General features: G+C 42.7%; 1 protein-coding gene across 1 annotated transcript in view; it reads right to left on the bottom strand.

Annotated features, from left to right (window-relative positions):
* Nucleotides 1-2,364: 2,364 nt before the first annotated feature.
* Nucleotides 2,365-20,754, bottom strand: part of NDUFA10 (NADH:ubiquinone oxidoreductase subunit A10) — a 48,581-nt gene continuing 30,191 nt past the window's right edge. The window contains exons 9-10 of the mRNA XM_064452207.1: nt 16,720-16,828; nt 2,365-2,820 (exon numbers count right to left, since the gene is read on the bottom strand). Coding sequence (XP_064308277.1) covers nt 2,752-2,820; nt 16,720-16,828 — 178 coding nt within the window. The 3' untranslated portion in view covers nt 2,365-2,751. The remainder of the gene's footprint in view (nt 2,821-16,719; nt 16,829-20,754) is intronic.

Genomic DNA, 20,754 nt, shown 5'->3' on the forward strand with positions numbered 1-20,754 from the left:
GGTTTCAGCTGTCCCCCAGCTGACAAAGAAGCCATTAATGGACACATTGGGAAAGCACAAACACTCACCAGTCAACCACAGCAAAGGCCAGAGGGGGATGGTTAAGAGACCAAATCTGAAATACGGTAGGCCACGTTTTTAGAGTGGGACAGGTGCTGGCATGAAATCACAGGTTCCTGAAGCTGAGAGGCAATCTTCGCAACTTCATCTGAGGCTGCAGCATATGATGCCTTTGTTTTGCTGTCAGGACCCTTTCCCACCCACCTCCTCTTTCCTTTCACTCCTGTGCAACAGAAAAGTGAACCCATGGGGGAGTTAGTTGCTGGACTACTGGACTGACCAACTACAGCCATCGGGAAAGCCAGTGGTTTTGCCCATAAGATGTGGCCGATGGCTATAAGTGAAACACCATCATTCCAGGAAATCTGCTTTCATAAAGCAGGCAGAATCAAGCACAGAACACGACAGTCAAGAAGCAAACTTCCCCATGCATTAACACAGGCAATGGGAACTCAGGATAAGAGGACAGACTGCAGATATCACATGTGCACCTACACAGAAGCGTGAAGAGGACTTGAACCATTTTCTCTTTTCCAATCTAATAAAGAATTTGAGACAAATTCATCTAACTGGCACAGCATAGTCTTCAAAACCCAAAAACTTTACAGCTGGTTTGCTAAGAGATGTTTTTTTGAGGTGTTGGAGTGCGAAGGAAGGAAGAGAAAAACACAGCTAACGCTCCTTCCTACAGCAAGGGGAGAGAAAGTTATTTCCTTCACAGATTTAGTTTATAAACAGTTCTACTTTAAAGCAGAGTTAAAACCAGGATAAAAAAAAGTATGCTTAACATGTATTTTGTCATACCACCCTGCTTGCCACACAAGCCAACACTGCTTTTCCTGACTGGAATTAAAAACTCGTTTACATCGCGGTTGAGCTGAGCTCAACTCAGCTCCGTGTGCTGCTGGAGCAGGCAGGGAAGGCTCTCAGAAATGCTCTGTATCCCACTATGGCAAAGTTGAACACAACAGCTTCACCAGCACTACACACAGCCCAAAATGCCTTTCTAGGAGACCTGACACCAGGTTGCATGCACATTGCAAAGTGCGTTACAGCACCTGGAGAACACAGCAATACTGAGACAGAGGACAACTCTAAGAGCAGATCTGGACTACTCCAAAGGGAGCCTAAAGCCACAACAGATGTTCTTTTCATCTCCACACACATTACTGACTGCTGCAAGAAGGCACTCTGGGCAGGTGAAGAAAAGCTAACGCTAATTGCTCAGGATCTCAATTGCACAGAAGAGAACAGTGGCTCAGGCTGGCAGGTCCTCAGGCATGAGAGCAGTAAGATACACCTTCCTCAGGGACACATGGGATAAGAAAGCACACTGCCAAGCTGCAACACGCATAGGTCCAGTGCCCCCATAACCAGCCTCCAGAAGGTGGAAATGCACAAAGGTCTTGCAACAGTTCAAAAGAACGCACCAACACCAAAGGACTGACTAGACCAGTTCTGCTGCATTTTCACACAAGCCCAAGGCACAGTGCTGGCCTTGCACCCCAGCACTTGCTCGTCATTGTGAAGCCACCAGCTGCATTAGTGCAGGGTGGCACGGTGGTACTAGAGCACAGTGTCAGTCCTTTTGCAACCTGAGGTGAAACTCTATAAAGCCATAAACCATGGAAACAAAGAGCTAAGAGAAGACCCACATTTCTATTCCACTGCTCATTTCTTTCAGTATCTAACCAGGCCCCCAAGGCTCTTGTTAAAGGAGTCTTTTCATACTAGTTTTGATACAGGAAGGGGGGTGGGCAAGACTTGGCTGCTTAATTCAAAGGCATTGCCCTGCATACTGGAATCCCTGGCAGCACTTTTACTCCATGATTGAAGTAGTTAGCCCCTTGCTGGAAATGCAGAATTGCTGCACACTAAATCTGGACAGCATTGCTTGAACCAATGCCAAGGTGCCTCATTTGTGTGACTAACTAACACCAAATGAATAATTTCTTTAAAAAGAACTGCACTTGGACTTTGAGGGACTGGCAAAAATAATGATTACATTTGCCTTTTATATCCAACAAACATTTTGATCTATAGCACCCATTCAAAGGAAGAAGCTATGAGTAAAACTGCTGGCAGTTATTTTGAATTTTTTTAATATGTTTTTAAGCACAGATATTTTGCTGTTTGAATTCAGACCAACACTTACTTCCTCCTCTCAGGGAACTTTTTTATGATTGCCTGTTTTGATGCTGATGTCCAGTAAGAGGCTTTCAGAACATGATGCAAGTGCACCTTTTTAGCATGCGCACTCTTCTAATGAAACCAATAAAACACCATGCATGACAGAGCAAGAAATTAACTTTGTGAGAGCCAGGAGGATACCGGTTTAATTTCTCTTGATTCAGCAGAACAATAATCCTGTGTAATAATATGCCACAATCTTGATGAAGAGAAAGTTCAGCATTGATCTTAAGTCTGCCCCTGTAATAGCAGATCACTTTGCTGTCACACATTGACTATCAAACATCCAAAGACAAAGCCCCTGAATTCATCAGGGAAGAACAAACCAGAATAAAGTGATTTCCCTTCTAGGAGTCTATTCTCTTATGCTGTAGAGCTGGAAGATGATTTAACCAACATTTTGTTTGTGCTACATAATTGATGTGGAGCAGGCACACCGAACAGCTTCTTCATTCAAGTTCTGTGGTCCATCGTGGTTAGGGCTCCAAAGGGAAGCAGATCTCATTTCAGCCAGATCCACTTGTCACCAACATCAGCATTGTAGCCTTGCCTAAAATTGCGACCAGGAAGCTGGAGAAAGCAGAAAGTTCAGTCAGAAACATTTCTCTTTCCACTCTTCATAGAAATTTTTAAGGTTCTTTACCAAGTGCCTCATAGTATCTGCAGAAATGCAACCCAAAATATTTTTTACAACATAACGATTAGCACTCGTAGAAAAATCAGTCCCTCTGAAAAATTTGAGCTGCAGAGCTAGATGGGGGCCCACAAAAACCACTGTGCCATAATATATATAAAAACTAGGTCAATGAGTCAACAGCACAACAGCATATTCCACCTGGATCCATCCAATTCTTCTCCCCCTACACACCCAGGTGCCCAGTTTTAGTAAGAGATGACCCCTCTAATCATAGCATGTAGAAAAGGAATTGTATCAGTCAGTAGAATCTCATGCCAAAATAGGCACACATTATTAAATACATGAAATATTTCATGCATGAAATACTGAGTTAATTACAACATTAAATTAAACCATTCAAATGAAATTGCATATTTAGCGTTCAAGAGTTGAACTTAACTTTATTAAAGCAAAAGCAATATCTGCTTGTCTTCATAAGCAAAGCCAGAAACAACTACTTGCTGGAAAAACTGAAGTTTCTTGAACCCCGTACCCAAATTTCACCAGTACCCTGGGACCTAAGCAACAGCCTTCACATGCCACCTCTGAACCTCACTGGCCTTTCAGGCTGCAACTCTTCTGCACAGAGCCTTAATGCTGCTGGGAGTAGCCTCTGCCTAGGCAGCTCAGACATGCAGGGTAGCCTGACCTTTCTGTACCCGTGGGTCCCAAACCAGGGCTTGGGGAAGCATGGTGCTGTCACACGAAGTCACTGCTCCATACGGTTTGTTATACAACGCTGTACACAAGACAGCGGAGGCTGGGGACTGCAGCAGGAAGCCTGTCCTTCTGACAGGATGTCACAAGCTTGGGCTGGTTGTACAGGGCAAAAGAGCATCACACAACGAGCAGTTCAAGCCTAGCGAATCAAGAAACACATTGCAGAGAGAAAGGCTGATAGACTGGAATGCTGGGAGGGAGGAGGACATCAGCTGTGCTAGGAAAGCTGGAGGGTGTGCACCCTCACCAGGGAGGGAAAGCGAATTATCACAAAGATGAGAGTAAACAGAAGTGAACAGCAGTAGCCTAAACAGAGTTTTGGCATTTGGGAGTTCAAGGATCTGTGTCTGGACCTAGGGACAAGGACAAGGATCTGTTACCTCCAAGTCTGTGAAAGGACATGAGACACTGAAGCACACAATCCCCTTCCTGGTAGTCCATCTAGCCAGCCAAATGGACATCCACAGCCAAAGCCTTCCACAAGGGCTCAGGAGGAAGAGGACACACACAGCTGTGTGGATCACACATCGAGATGGAAAGGCAAGCCTGGCCCCCTCAGCCTGTTGCCATGTGCAGCCACATTGCAAAAGCACTGAGGCAGCATTACAGACACAAAAATTCAGCAGCCAAGTCGTTCTACCTTTAGCTTTAAAGATTTGGGAAAAGAGGCTGTTTAAGCAGCAGCCATTTTAAGGGATTACAGACACAGGACTACAAGAGAAAGCCTGCCAGTGCAGTTAAAATAGCAAACTCCCCTTACACAGCGTATATGCTCTCTCTGCAGGCGAGGAAAGCGCTCCTCCAGGCCAGGCAGGCTGCATCAGGTCAGCAAAAGCACGCTCATGTGACAGAAGACTCGCCACAAGCGTGCCAACAATGCTGTCATCAAAATCATCTCCTACCAACTTGCATTGCAAAAGCAACACAAGTTTTTAGTGCAGTTTCAGCCTGAACAAACATAAGCCAGGCTCTGTACCCACCAGATAACTAAACCATGGGAAGATAACCTGCCAGCGACAGGATCAGTGCATAAAGTAGCTACATTGGCAATTACTCTAAACTGAGTGATCCTACAGAGGAAACAGATTTAGACACATTTCAACCTCTGAGTCTCAGGTGTTAAAGCAGTCCTCGTTAGAAAGTACTGACCACGACCTGAAGTGCCAGAGATGGTTAGGTCCTACCTCCAAAAGCAGGGTCTACCTCCAGAACCTCTCTTCCAGGAATGAAAAACAGATAGAACACAGTGTTAATCTTCAAGCTGCAATACTGGACTCAAGAAGCAAACCACCATGAAAAAGCAGATTAATTTTGTGAGAAAGTCACAGTGAAAGTGGAAGAGAAGCAAAGATGTTATAATAAAAATGTTCTTTTAAAAATAAGCTATCCACTGGCAGCCTTTACAAATAATTAAGCACAGATCATTTGCTCATCTCCACAAAAACACTGATTTCACGCAGGACTTCTTGGCTTGTCCTGATGATTTTTCCTTAGTAAAACAAACAAACAAAATGCCCTAAAAACCCCAAACAAACCTATAAGAGTACCCTGTTTGAGAGAGCTGCCCCTGCAGAGAGAATCAAGAGCCAGTCTTGATTAAATCTATACTCAGGCCACAAAACCAGTTATTTAATCCAGGATGAAGCTTGTTGTTTTGAGATAAGGGGGTGCTGGGCTTTTTTTTTATTTGAATGTCAGAAAATAAGACGCGTCTTTCCCTAAAACATCAAGCTAACAGAAGACTTCTACCTCCATGAGACATTCCCTACCCTGCCTTGTCACAAGCCATTACAAGCCATTCTTGATTGGTTTTTTCTAAGGTTTTTCATTTAAAGTTGCCTTTAATGTCTTGTCTACACAGCAGAAGAAACCATGAAGTCCTGTTAAGAGTTATTCCTGCTGAGCAAAGAGAAGATGCGAGATGAAAATAAATGATTACTATCTCTGCCCCATAAATTTACAGTGGTGAGCTAGGGTGGACATCAGACCTGCTGTGACCAGCCTGTATCTATTAATTCTATCACAAAAACAGCTCTCCCTGGTCCTCTCCAGGCAGCACATAATTGGCCCTTTGATACTTCAAGAGATTCCCAGATAACTAGATTATTAAAGCAACAGGAGTTCTCTGGGAAAATATGGGAGTTTACAGTTTCATTTCTGGATAAATCTGCCCTCTTTAAAAGATACAATATCAACCCGAACAGAATTCAAATTCATTGTCCAAAACAAAATCCCCATGTGCCTTTGGTTAAAGACATGCAATACATCAAAGCAGATTTTATAATAAGCATTCATCCATACTCCATCGTTCACAGCAGGCCTTGGCAAGAGCAGCCGAGTTTTGGGATATGTCAAGCCAAGCTTTCAAGATAGGCCCAAAAATGGGAAGAGGAAGGCACAGTAAACAAATCCTATATTACATAGCATACAGAATGATGTGAATTTATGTTTTGCGCAATATCTGCACCAGGTACAAGTAACATAGATGAATTCCCAAGAACAGGCTCTTCAAAGCTCACATTTTACTGCCATGTCCATAGCAAAAAAGCTGCGCAACTAGGAACAAGCTAGGTCTGTCCCAGAGGGGAGGAAGGTGGTGATCTTTTAGCACTTATTAAGCATTTGGAAAAATACTGGAACAGGAATCATTTCTGTTCTTGCCAGCCGTCTTCTGCCTCCCCTCCAGCTCCTCACAGGCCCGCCTCCTGCCAAAACAAGCGTTTGCTCAATGTCACGAGGACCCTGGATTAAAACAGCCAAATGAAAAGTGTTGCAGCAATGTTGTACAGCATGGCTGAATGGACTGAACAGCATGATGCCAACAAGAAGACGTCCTACAGTACCCACCGTCTCATCTCTCTGCTGAAGAGTCCAAGCTTTGCTGGATCATTCCACAAGCTCAGTCAACCCCCTTGCCCAGTGAGAAGCTATTTAGTCCTCCTGGCTCGGTTAGTTTTCAGTGACTCTGCGAGCTCAGTCAGCCAAACAGATACCAGACCACTGCAAAGAAGAGTGGTGGGACCCCCAGGGAAGACCTGGGGATGCAGGGCAGATGGTAGAAGGTTATTTTTTTTTGTGTGACAACAAATGGTTAAGTTGGTGCTTCAAACTATGCCCAGCTGAAGTTCCCAGCCTGTTCTGCCCACAGCTGCTTAGCCAGCACAAGGGCAGGGATGGGAACAAGCAGCCAGCCCTGAGGCTGCTGGTATTGCAGCCAGAAGCGGTAAACTGTCCAGCATAGAAAAGAGCTGATGAAAGGGAGATAGGACAATGCTCTGCATAACTTGCCAGTAGCTGGGAGAACACAGAGAGGGACTGAATATTGACCACCTCTTCCAGCACAAGACACAGGTGCCATCAAACAAAGCCAATGGTTTGAAGGACTCCTTGCTGAAGGATACTGCTGATACAAAATTTAGAGGGTCTCAATGGGAAACCAGGCAAGTACTTGGAAGTGACTTGCATTTCCCACAAGACTTGTGCATGACAAGTAAGTTTCCCAGTCAGAACTCTAATGAAAATCAGCAAGGCCACATCATTTGCAAGCGGCTGGCACATTTGCAGAACCACTTCATGCTTGTTACCTTCAAATCACACCTGAGTAAGACCACAGAAAAGGTGTGACTTAATGGCCATGTTAAAAATAATAGTGATTCCTATTATGCATGATCAATTATTAACAACACATTTCACATTTCCACAGACAAGTAAAAGGAATAGCATACAGAGTCAAGTAAATCCCTTCAAACCTCAGGTTCTTCACTGACATCAGCCCAAATAGACCTATGCAGCCACCAACAGGTTTGTCCAGCACCAAGAGGCAGAGAAACCAGTTGACCATCACACCAAAGCGGAACCATCTTGCCCACAAAAAGTAAGAAAAGCTGTGTTATCACTGCAGCCATCTAGACACAGGCTTTGCAACACAAGAATTAAGTTTCTGCCCTCAAGAGGTTACAACTGAAGCAGCACTGAACAAGAAAATGGGAACAGATATCCCACTAGACAAGCCCAACAGCTCACACGTATCCCTGCGACAGGAGGTAAGTGAGAGTTCCTGCAAGGTCATCGCCAAGTAACAGATTTTTCCACTCCACGGAAAAATGATGAGACAGAGAATCAAATCTTGGTCTGCTGCATTACACTGTGTAGAACTTAAAGTTGGCAGCAAGGATTATCTCAAAGTGTGCAATAAAACCTGCTGCACAGAGCATGAAACCAATGAAGTGAGTTGTACCCAAAGGTAGAGCCAGCTCAAAAGAATGAAACTGCTCAACTTTAAAAAAGCATCAGTAAAAAGATGAAAACAAGATCATCTCATCAGTTAAATTAAGAACTCTGCCACAGAAGTGTCTGTCAAAACTGTAAACATGATGAAAAGCCCTATAAAGTGGTATAGGCTGCAGAATAGCAACCAACAGCTTCAGCCAGCTGTTTGCTATACACTGCAGCTGCATTTCATAGCTCCTCAAAATAATTTCAAACCAGTTGTGCACAGGTAGAGCTTTGGAGAGTTTTAACAATCTGAAAAGGTCTACATCCATCAATTTAGACTCATCTTGTTTTCCAACATTTCAGGAGCAAAACGAATTACCATTTTTTCCTTCTATTCCCGCGCTGGTTTCTACTGAAGGCTGGGCTTCACAGTTAAAATAGATCTATAAATAGCATGTTTTGAGCAGCACTGATCAAAGAGCACTTAAAAACAGAGCCATTACTCTTAAAGCATGGGCTCATTCATCAATATCCAAACCTCTTCATTTAGTGCCTGTTTATAACAAGCATAATAATAGTACCTTCCATCACTGCTGTTAGCGAAGACTACTTTTTGCAGTATAAACTTCTGGAAGTCAGGATTTCTTGTCAGTGTTTGTTATTGGCAGGCAGCTAAAATCTGAGAGAATCTAGGAACATGTAGCTTCATATATTGGTTGTATTCTGGAAGGGTTTGGTTCCCATGTTCCAGAGCAACAGATAAAAGGGGAGGGGGCTGTAATAACCCCCAAACACACATTCAAATTGTATATGGTTGGGTTTCCAAAGGATTGGCATAGATGTTTGTTTACAGCTCGACTCCTGCCATTCCTTACTCAAACAAAATTCTTAATGCTGTTAACATTCATTATAGCCCAAGTAACAAGAGTACTCAAAAGCTTTACTGAATTGAGGTTAAAACAATGAACAACTTCAAGAAATTTTAAATGAATGCTGTCCTACCCTTCATTCATTAATTAAAAAAATACAACACAGCAGAAATATTTCAGAAAGAGATGTGTCCATTAAGAGGACACAGCATATTTCTTTAAAGCTGAAGTATTTTTTTATTTCAAACAACATAACTGAGTTCAAGCAGGAATTTGATTTTGTAAAAATTAATGTGACTTGCAACTTGAACGACTACAGACACTAATCTAATGTATATATCTAGCCTTGCTTTTGCAGGACAGCCAAGAATAAGCAAGCAACAGGGTATGGCTAAATATTTTGTCGCAGGTTTTTTTCCACTGTGCCCATTTGCCCTAGTGACCATTCTCCATAGTGGCAGAACAATATCCACTTTGGGTTTCCTCAGCAAATGAGTTAGAAATGCCAGTAACACACTACAGAGTGCAAACCTACCACAGGAGAAACCCAAGTAACTATATCCAAGCCAGATAAAGTGTTACACAAACTGTAGGCTTGCTTTTCTAACTGGGCAGGTAAAATGCAAAAAGCCTCTTACAAGAGCCTTCCTTATGTTACACTACTCAAGGTAGCAGCAGGTCTTAGCAATGCCAGTTCTACATTAAAAAGCCCAAAAGCACTTCTCAGGATAAAAATGTTATGAGGAAACAAGGAAGATGTTCACATTAATGCCATCCCAACCAAAACTGTACCAGCACAGTTAAACACCTCAAAATGATGCTTTTTAACAGTTTAAAACCCACAGAGCCGTTACCCCTGAGAAGCTAGAGCAAAGCAGGGAGAGTGAGAAATCAATCCAAGTATCCTTCTTACAGATTTGCCAAAACCTTTTCCTGATCTAGAGCATGATTTTCAATATAAGATACCACAGTGAAACTGTCCTCTGAGGGTTAGATTGTTTTTTAATTAAAGTTTCCTAGGAAATACTGAAGAGCAGAGTGGCAGCAATTCACCTGCAAATTTTCTCAACTTTGCTTCACCTCTAACAAAGGATCCTTCTTCTGAGCTATTTTCCTCGGGGTTTTTATTTATTTATTTATTTAATAGAGGTCTACCCTGGGGATCACATTCCTACAAGGGTATGGGATTAAAAGGAGTTTAGGAGAAGGAGGATGTGCTCACACAAAAAAGTGTTTTCTTTCATAGGGCTCAGGGGCAGACTGTCAAGTTTGAAATGGATTATTTTAATGACAGTGGGATTTTACTGTCTTTTTGATTTACATAGATACCCAGTGCCTGGGACAGCATGGTCTGTCATCTAAAACAAAGCAGATGCAACTACCAAGACCAAGATTTGAGGTAGTCCCAAGGTCTCTCAGGTTCCTTCCCCGCCTCACTATCTGGGATAGACAGTCTGGCCAACTGCCAATGTTATTTTTCAAGGGAAGAAGGGTGGAGAAGCTACACAATCCTAAAGCAGAAGAGGGGCTGTGCTCACACTCTCTCCATACATACAGGAATGGAGAGAGTGGAGGAGGAGTGGGAAGGTGGGAAGGGATGAAGAGAACACATGCCTATTCCCACCCCTTTCCAGGTACCCTTCAGGAAGAACTTCATCATTCCTAGGTTTTAGTTATTCTTCAGGTTCTTCTGGTCTTACCAATATTTAGCCAGGCAACATTTTGTTACTTTAGAAAGGGCTAAAAATATTTTTGCAGAGATAAAACAGAAAACAAATTAAGCCTTTCCTAACTTGTTGCATGTCTCTTTTCATTCCTTCCTGGATTCAAGAGCAGACAGAGCTGGGCATTACAGCTGCCAAACACCTCCATTAAAATAAGAATTAGGAAGGGAGGCCTTGATCCTAAAAAAAAATAAATTGAAAACTTCATCAAGCCAAGAAAAAATAGCAAGAGAGAAAACAGAAGATTTTATCAAAGACAGCCGCTATGGTAACAAACACAAACATGAAGAACAAAGATATCCTAACCTCCCTACTTCTGCAAAGGCACGGAAGACAATTCATGGCTTAGATAAGGCTTATTGCAGCAGTTGTACTTTATATGAATGCATGGGTGATGTCCTCTGTGCATTCAAGAAGAATTGGTCAAAAGTTTTTTTTTTTTAGAAGCCTGTAGCTTTTCTTGTAACCCAAAATCTGCAGCCAAAGACCAAGGTGTTGAGGATCCCACCATGCAGTATCACCACATTAAACCTCAACGTGTTATTTTGACAGAAACACTTCCTGTTGTTGATCTAGACCCTGGCTTCCTGAAAGCTCAAGTGTTTCTTTCGTAGTTTAGGGTATTTAAATGAGAGATCTGTGGGTAAGCCAGAAGTGCACTACGCTCTCAGAGGAGATGGGAAAGCTAACTTTCTAACTGACTTCCTAACCCTCCCGTTTGCCAGCAGCCATCCTCAGCCCCTTGCAACCACAGCTGCCAAGAAGGGTCAGGGCTGCAATTCACATGCAACCTCGGCCATGTCAAACCTGGAGAAAGCCTTCCCTTATTGTTCTCTCTTATGGGCTAGTTGTGACCTTCACATGATAAACAGGTGTTCTTACTCTTATTTTTGTGTTGTGAGGCTGGGAGTTGACTAATGTTGCAGGCTCACCTTCCCATCACTCAAAAGCTTGCTGTATTACAGCTGTTTCCCTGCAACTACCAAAGCAGGCAGCCCACACTTGAGGATTTCCCACCCCTGATGTTGCATCCTTATGAAAAAGCGGAAAATAAAGAGCCTCAGGGAGAAGCATGGACTTCTTCCCTCCAACCTGTTCCTCCTGCTCCACTGCTGATACACAGGACTGCAGGGGACTGCCAGCCACACAATCCCAGGTCCTGAGGCAGAAAGGAAAAGGATGAGGAGCAGGCTATGAAGATGCAGCTTGGCAATGCAGTTGAGCTGGTGCAGCTGCTATGGAAAGGCAGCCATCCCACCCCAGCCACACACTGCTGCTACTTCCCTTCCACAGCTCTGGTATTCACTTAACCCCAGAAACCCGTTCAGTTTGGCAATCTAGCATAAGACTAGTCCAGGAATAATAGAAAAAGAAATCCTTGCTAGGTTAGCAAGTTGAAGAGACCTGCCAGAGACATAATTATGGGAGCCGGACTGCACCTTGTAGCAGTACCTAGGTCTTTGACTAGCTCAAGCTTGCTTTCTGAATAAGGGTATGCTGACTGTGAGGCAAGGAAGTCTTCCACCACAGGAAAAGGGTAGGGGAAAAATAAAATGAGAGCCTTCTCTTACCTTTCAGTGCCATATTTATTTGCTTTCTTGTTGAGTTAAATGTTAGGCAGAAAAATCTGAGCCACCCATTTTGTCTCTACTTAATATGGAGCCGCACTGACAAGGATGGGCAAAGCAGAATCAATACCACTGCCAAATAAGCCTCTGCTCTCTTCATGTGACAAATATGGCACACATGCAAAGTTCATCTCTCTGCATAAAGTGACACTGCACAATTAGATGGTTCAAAGGAGGCCAGTAAGAACCATCAAGGAAAGGAGCCAAGGGATGGAGGCTGAAGTGTGTCAGGATCAGCAAATAGCCAGTGCATAGTGGGGAAAAGCAATAAGAGTGTAAAGAAAGGAAGGGAAGTATGTGGCTCACCATTTCGATGCAAGAGCAGGAAGACACTTCAGACTGAAAGATGACAACTAAAACTAATCTAAAAAAGCCTTACACACAGGCACATGAGCTCACTGGAGCTAAAATTCATATTGGGATAGGAAGCATCTCTGAAGGTAGCTCGAGAGTGTGGAATAAATTCTTCAACTAATTCACCACAAGTGTCTGCTTCGAGGGTAAGGTACATGCCCCTGACTTGCTTTTTCCTAACTGTATTAGTTAGACTGACAGAAGAGACAACATTCTGATGTGGGGTTTGCCTTACTACAAAAGAAGCTTCTAGGTGCCTAAGCCTGTTTGTCTGAAGAAGAATCTGTGTGCCCAAGCATTTGGTTATTTTCTTTAATATACACACCAGCACATATACTTAAAGGATCCCAGCAAACTATAGAGAGGATAGGATACCCCTCCCACTGTGCAATCCTACACCCTGGACAAAAGGCGGGGAGGAACCCCAAACAAATCCTAGAGCATGAGATGCAAGCCACAGTTTTTAAGCATATTACTGAAAATAGCCCTTCCTCCTTCAGGGTTTGTTAGACTTGTGTTTAAAGAGGTTGGGGCAAGCCATTGGACAAACAGAGGAGCTGGGTTATGTGAACCAGGGTTGGGGTGAGTGGGCTAGCACAAATGCTTTCTGTAGGGTTGATGACATGAGAAAAGAGACTAGGTTTTAACCATTTTGCTTTTACCTTGAGTGAACACAAGCAAATACTGGACTCTAGGCTCTGGTACACCTTGTGACAAGCAGCCCACTTTTTTTTTTTTTGTCTTTTTAAACACGAAGTTTACATAAATTAAATACTGATAATTTCCCTATGATTTGCAGTGAAGGGAGAGGTGGCAAAGACTATTTTAGAGTTCTCCAGCTTTGTTTTCAGATGTAAAGACGTAGGTGATGGCTTGAATATGGATCTTAGACAGCTGCACTTTTATGTATACAGAAAAGAGCATGCACGTAAAAGAATCATTTTTTCACCACCCCTAGGAGATTGAGCAGGACTTGCCAACAGCATTCGGGAGTGTGAAGTACATAAGTACATTATTTAAGTACACTGATTCCATTAAACAGAACCATTTGTTTTCATCTTCTCTGCAAACACATCTGCCTAAGTGCTCCAGCTTCACAGGGTACACATGGGGTTTAGAGCACTACCCATGGGGACTGTGCACAGTTGGAAGAAAACAGAGATACAGCATTTAAGGGAAAAAAAAAAAAACCAAACCAAAAAACCACAAAACCCCGAGTAGCCAAGTCTTTACGAGTCTGACAGCTCCTAAAATAATGTTGCTTCACTTAAGAATGAACATGCTTATCTCTGATCTACAGAACCTGACTAAAAGGTTACTTTTCCCTTGCCAGAAAAGCATCTTTAGAAGTTTATGAATGCCTGAACAGAACAGCTGAACCCTGCCAGATAACTTTATGGTAAGAGAAGGAGGCAGAAAGCCACCTCCTCACATGTGAAAAGAACGCTTACAGAAGAAATTTAGAGGATATGCATAAAAAAGCAAGTTTCTAGTATTCAGAACTGTATGTGGCTACCTCATTATTTTGCAGAAAGGCACACATACTAAAATCTTGGACTCTGAAGAGTGTTTCCTCCTCCTTCTCAGTTGCTTCTGACTAATGAATATTTTGAACAATAAATGGATTCTGCCTGGAATTTGCGAATCCCTGAAAACCACCGTGATTAAGCAGTATGAATTGTGTGCATGCAACTCAAAAGCACAGCAGTTAGCTGCCTATTGGTATGATCAAGGATTTATGACTAGTTATAGAATTGCCGAGGAAAAAAAAATCCCCTACGCAAATCATTGTATTTATGTGGTAAACATCATTACACTAACTTTAAAAAGCACTATTTCCCACAAGGAAAAGTTAAAGTTCTGTAATTGCACCATAATTAAGTCTTTACTTACAAGTCATGTGAGCCTAAAAATCTTTATCTGTCTTCAAATACAAAAGCAGTAGCACATCTGTAACCGTCCCTTGCAAAAACATGGGCAAGGCAAGGGTTTACGTTCCCTCTTGTTAGGCCCAGCAACCTCGTAGCCATGTCTAGAAGTTCATCCGATTCTTCTGCCTGCACTCGTTGGTCTCATGCTGTACTACGTCTGAATATAAGCCTTGCCTTACAAAGAAGTTCACACCTTCATTTGCTAAACAAAGTTGGAGGTAAAACACAGATCTTCAAAGTTCCAACACAAATAATTGAATTCTTAGAACATAAAATGCAGGCAGGGCTGGCATCGTGCTTCCCCCTCCAGTAGCTTGTGAGAAGTAGGAAAACTCAGCATCCTTTGTATTGTGCACCATCCCTAAAGGCTTACAAGGGCCTAAGCACTTCTGAAGAAGAGAGAAGAGTAGCTAGCATCTCCTGAATTTAACAAAATGTTTCATGAAATGTACAACTCCTCCTTATTCCAAAAGACATTATCACTTTCCACAGTACTTTCCTGAATCAGGGCCTAAAAGCATGCCTGCAGAAGGGAGATTATATTTTGGCAATATTTTTTCGCACTGACAGTGCTCAGCTTCTGCTGTCAACTAACTGGCATCGAGCAGAGCAATCCAAGAGCCCAACTTTCCTTCCCAGGTATTCATATTCCTACTCCTAAGCATCCCTTTGCTACATCTGCAAGGCAAGTCATGATTTTTCCTGGAAGCCAACAATTTGATGAGCCAGGGCATTCTCAGTTTCTTGCCAGCACAAAGAAAGATGTGCTGTTTTACAGTTGGAGGAAAAAGGCTTTCAGAAGTATTACCCCTGGTTCTCAACACACAGCACCGAGGTCACATCTAGCTGTGTGTCAGGCAGCCTCAATAATTCCAAGCTCCGCTGCAAAGTGACATTTCAGCCAAAAAAACCCCCATCATCTTCAGGAAGAAAGGCACAGTCAGTACAGATGGATGTTGCATGTTGGCAACAAGTCATGCAGCAGATCCTTCTGAAATACGTGCTGCACATGCACAGACGTCTCTTGGAATGAAGGACTTAAAAGATCCTTAGTCTGAGCTTGAAGTTTTGGACTCAATAAGTGATACCAAGAAGCATAAAATTCTGATAGCAATTTCTCAGATGGACCGGGAAGTTTTCAAATCCATTAGACAACCTCAAGGAGTACTGAGATGCTTTCTGCTGCTTTAACCTTTAGGCTTTAGCCCCTTTTACAAGCTGGAAAAGCTACCTCTCAAATGAGGCAGAACAGCGTGAACCCAGGAGCCTTTCCATTGCATAGCTAGCTGAGGAGGAATGAATTATGTTGAATATTCACAGGGACTTCTAAACTGATTATTCCAGAAGAAAACATTGGTAGTCCAGAGTTTCCAAACAAGTCCACAAACCTGCATCTTACATTTCAATCTCAGTAAGAGATTGTATGCTAACAGGAACAGAAAAATGATAGTGTTTTGACTATGTAAATCATGGTTTACAACAATTTATATACATCTTCCTTTGTCTTCAGTGATTGCTTAAAAAAAACCCTGCAGCGGCAGAGATAATTTCAATCCAACTTGAAAATATACCATCACCTGTAACTTCAGTTTGTCTAATCAGTATTAATTGTCATCAGTTCCACAATTTCTCTAATGAGAATTTTACAATACCTGGGCCTTTGGAAAACACTGCAGGGTGCAAGAGGACCCCATGCTGGCTAAATAACAATAAGTGATAGGGCAAAGTGCTAAGTCAATTGGAAGCCGTTGTCTCCAGAACCAGAAAGGCAAGCAGCTAATTAAAACATTGTGTGGGAGCCTGCATGAGGTGTAAGAGAGCGCTGGGCCACAACAGGCTTTGGATGCGTGCCCATGTACAGAAACACACTATTTAAATCAATGACAGTTTTAAGAAGCAATGTAGCATTCGTACCTCCTCAGCCTACTCCAGAAAAACCACCCCCTCCCTCAGCATTTTATAAGCAGTCATCTTCATAGAAGTCGCCATGGGTTTCCAGTTTTCTTGTTTGACTCAAAGGATTATTTTAGATTTCAGAGGTCAGAGACTAACTGGGGCAGGAGAAACAAAAACAAATGAACACCACTTATCCTTTGGTCTACATCTAAAGATCAAAGAAGAATATCGGCTTACAAAACAAACCATTTGCTTCATTATTCCTCTTGTGGGGCAGCTAGGCTTCAAAAAAGGTGGGGATCTGGACAAAATGCAGAACTTACTCTTAGAAATGTTTATCCCTGTGCATGAGCTTGACACCCAGGCTGTGCACAGGACAGTTATGAACGTGCTCACACCTTGACAGGGACCGTTGCCTGGCTACCATACAACTGCTCCCCTTCCAGTATCACTTACCGATCGATACTCATAATAGATTTTATCATATTCATTGCCTCCAACTGTGATTTCTGGAATGAAGCGAGGGATGGCTACAGGATCCAGCACTCCATCTTTGTCCTGAACACTGAGGGGAAAGAAAGACAGGAAAGAAAAATAAGCAGTTAGTCCACATCCTGTCCCAAAGACAGCAGCATCAATTCTGAGTTTGACCAAATATTAAAGAACCACTTTTCTGTTAAAGAATACTTCCACAGGTTGTGGCTCTTTTCTGGTTATGATGAATACATAGTCTTCTTCCTCACACAGTGTCTGTGGCTATTTTTTTTATCCCTTTACCTCCAGTTTGCTCCTGCTCCACCTTCTCCCTGCTCCTCCATTCCTTCCCCCATGTTTTTCCTTCCTGGAGATGCTCCATCACTCCTGGGAGCCTTCTCCATAAGGCACATCTAGCTTTTTGCTTTCCTATATAAACAAGGCAAAACCAATGGTTTTATTGAATTCCACACACTATCTTGCTATATCAACTTTTTTTTAAATTTAATTTTTTAATTTAATTGCCTCCTGTTCAATTACTTTTCACAAATGAACCCTCACACCGATTAGAGTAAGGTGCTGCTCTTCCCCAAGCTCCCATCCTAAATGCATTGACACTGAGGCACGGAGGGTTTGGAAGCAGGCAGCGCCTCTAGCATCCTGCCTGGGAGTAACTGGGGGAAGCCTGCTGCAGCAGCTGTAACAACAGATATCAGGATCCACAAAAAATCCATGCTGCACAGCGCCAGCACTTTCAAATACCCCAAATTTAAAATGACTGAGAAACTGCTAGAAAGCCACCTTCTGCATACTAATATTATACATAGACCAACAGTGCCACCTATACATATTTGGGAAAAAATACATCCATCTGCAGCAGACAGCAACCAAATTCTAAATTCAACACTTGAAACTCAGCACTGAACAGTTTCAACAAGTAAACTAGTCTGATAAGTAAACAAGTAAACGTATCCTCACACACACACTCTGTAAATTATCCTACTATGGACAAATTAGTAAGGAAATACAATAATCTAGTAAAAGTTGAGGTGGGAGAATGTAAGGATAAACAGGGCAAGGATGAACAGCGAAGATGCTTCATATGAACTACTACATTATTTGTCTTCACGTATATTAAATGTGTATTTCACATTCTGGAAGCCAGGAAAAGGAGCCCTCCTTTGCCTCCTCACCAACACAGCAAGAGCTCTTTTCGTGACATGCTAGCATCAGCCCTCCTGTGGGCCACTCCCAGCCTTCCCACTACAGGACAGCTTGGAATAACCAAACCAGGATGAAAGAACTTGTTAAAAATGGATGACACAACTGGTTTTATTGCTGAACCCCAGCATACTGTGGGAGGAGCACCTTTGCACGTACTAAGTCTCTGCTCTTGGGGTTCTGCCGAGAAGGAATCAGCTCTAACGCACATAGCTAACCTGGAACTAAAACAGACCCGAGCAGAAAGCAGCTCTTCAGGTACCAGCTCTTCGTTCTTTAAGTACAATCTATCCTGCAATCACATTTGTAATCAGTACCAATGCTACAAGCTTTAATCTGCATTTCATTGTGCAGAGAGCAGAGACAGCAAGCTAAGGGTTTTCATTTGAACAGGACCACGTGCACGCAATGTTTAAAGACCTTGCTAAGCTCAGACTTAACAGCAGAGGCTGTGGAAGATCCACAAATCTATCAGTAAATAAGTATCTCTGTCCCTTCTTCCCACAGAAATGGGAGAGTATGCTCTCTGCCAAATAGAAGCAGATGTTCTGGACCTTACAGGTCTGTAGGAGAAAGTAGGTAAAATTTGTCCAGGTATATATATGAAGTATAACTTGACACATACAGAGTCCAGTAGTCAACCAGTCTGCAGTTAATCTATTCCTTCATGAATCTTAGACAAATGGCAATTGTAGAGGACAATTCCCAGGCACAATTTATTTCAGTTAGTAGCAAGATGGAAAACCTGCTGCCTTTAAAACTTTGCTCTCCCAACCACTGCCTCCAAAGAAACCACTGCAAAACAAATAAAAAGCAAACCTAACACTACCAAAGATGGCTTTCTCTAGCTTCAGCTCTGCTCTGTATGTTAAGAAATATCTTTGAATACTAACTAAAAGCACCACCCAAAGGCACCTGCCACAACAATGTCTCTAACCACAAAACTACACTCGCTTGCCAGAACTAATTCACTGCTCAGCAGGAAGCATTTAGAGGCACCTTTTGTGTTTCCTTTGTTTTCTCTCTCTCCCCTAGCACTAAAGTATCACTACTTATTATTTTCTGACATTTAACCGTTATTTTCTTGAGGCAGCTCTCATCATGCAGTAGCATTGCTTCTGAGAGCTTGCTTTACCTACCCATAAGATTATGTGACATTTCAAACTTAACTGAGAGCACATAAGTGACTGCATGGTCCTAATACTAAGATTTTAGCTCACCATTGTTGCAATCATCCGTAATCCTATTAGCTAGAGCTCTTTCCATTGCAACACAGGAACCACACTCCTAAGTATGTTACAGCAATGGGTAGCTCATCTCTCCTCCAAAAGCATCTATTACACACCCACTTCACACATTATGTCCAGCACGACATGCTCAAGCAGGTACTGAGGAATCAAGACTGATACATTCCTGCCTCTCTTCAGAAGAGGAAGTCCTGTTTCCCTTACAGGCAGCTTACAGCAAGGATACACAAATTTTTCAGATGCAAAACCCAATGACACACAAGTAACTTAGCTTTTTTGTTTTTTATACATAGGTGGGAAAAAAAAGTCTTGAGATTGCCTGCCACAATGAACATTAGAAAGTCTTATGAATGTATTTGCTGATGGTGCAAGGCAGGGTAAAGGAAGTAGACCACTTGGAGAAAAATAAACTAGTCAAGCAAACAAAAATCCAAACAAGTTTGCATAGCCTGAGCCATGATTTCTCAACAACAGATGCTGGCATAATCACAAAAATTGAAGTGACGATACACAGTATTAGGAAACCACACCTCCAACCTAAAAGCATGCACTGGCCTAAGAGGCTTAGAGCCAGCAACACAAAAGCATCCCAAGTTAAATTCTGCGCTTCTATGTGAAAGTAACTTGAGAAATAGCAGGTGGATCCCACTGGAAAACAGATTATTTTCTTGCACACCTTGAAACCAGCTTCTTACCAACCTGTTATTGTGTTTCAGGTTTGAATCTGAGTGAGTGAGTAGCATTCATTCCTCTGCTATTCACACCCTTACTACCTCAGCCAGGGCTCCTCAACCCCTGCTGTGGTCAGCTTCCCTGCTTCCCGTTGGTAGCGAGCCAGTGAGTGTGTAACACGCTCACTATTTTGCACATGCTTGCGAGAGCAGGGGAAAGGAGAAACGCTCCTGACTCATGGTACAAACACCTAGAGCTAGCTAGTAAAGAAAGTTCCTGCATCCAGGTCTTACTGTACTGACCTCCTCTGCCCCTACACTCATTCAGCAGGCACACAGGACAGCTCTAGGCTGTGTTCGACCATGTGTCTTTCCTTGCCTGTCATTTCCTCCTCACTCATTTTCTCCAGAGCTTCACAAAGGCAGGGCCATGACATACAGGCCTCCACCATTTGTTTAGGTAGAACAAGTATGCCATGCCCCAAGGTGAACCATGGCCGCTCCCTTGGTGAACAACAAACACTCATAATGACCACCAAGAAAGAAAAGAGCTTTCCAAGAAAAGCAGGTCTGCCAGAAAAGGTGAGAAGGTGCAACAGCTGCCTCTCAAATCTATAAAAAGCCACTGCAAAGAGGAAATTACAAAGAATTGTTTCAATTGAAGCAAGAGAAAAGTAAGGTGCCAAAGGAAGCAGTTTTTAATATTGCCAGAAGTTTTACAATGAATGGTTTATGAGATTTTGGAGCCTCCATGACAAAAAGTTTCGAAACCAAGTCTAACACACCTCCTGCAAGCACTTCCAGTCCTCCTATTTGAAATCAGATAAAACAAATGTGGACGCTTCTTCCCTTTGCTAAGTACACGCAGTTACACTGTG

Source organism: Phalacrocorax carbo, chromosome 5 (genome assembly GCF_963921805.1).
Source record: "Phalacrocorax carbo chromosome 5, bPhaCar2.1, whole genome shotgun sequence".
NCBI classification, from domain to species: Eukaryota; Metazoa; Chordata; class Aves; order Suliformes; family Phalacrocoracidae; genus Phalacrocorax; species Phalacrocorax carbo.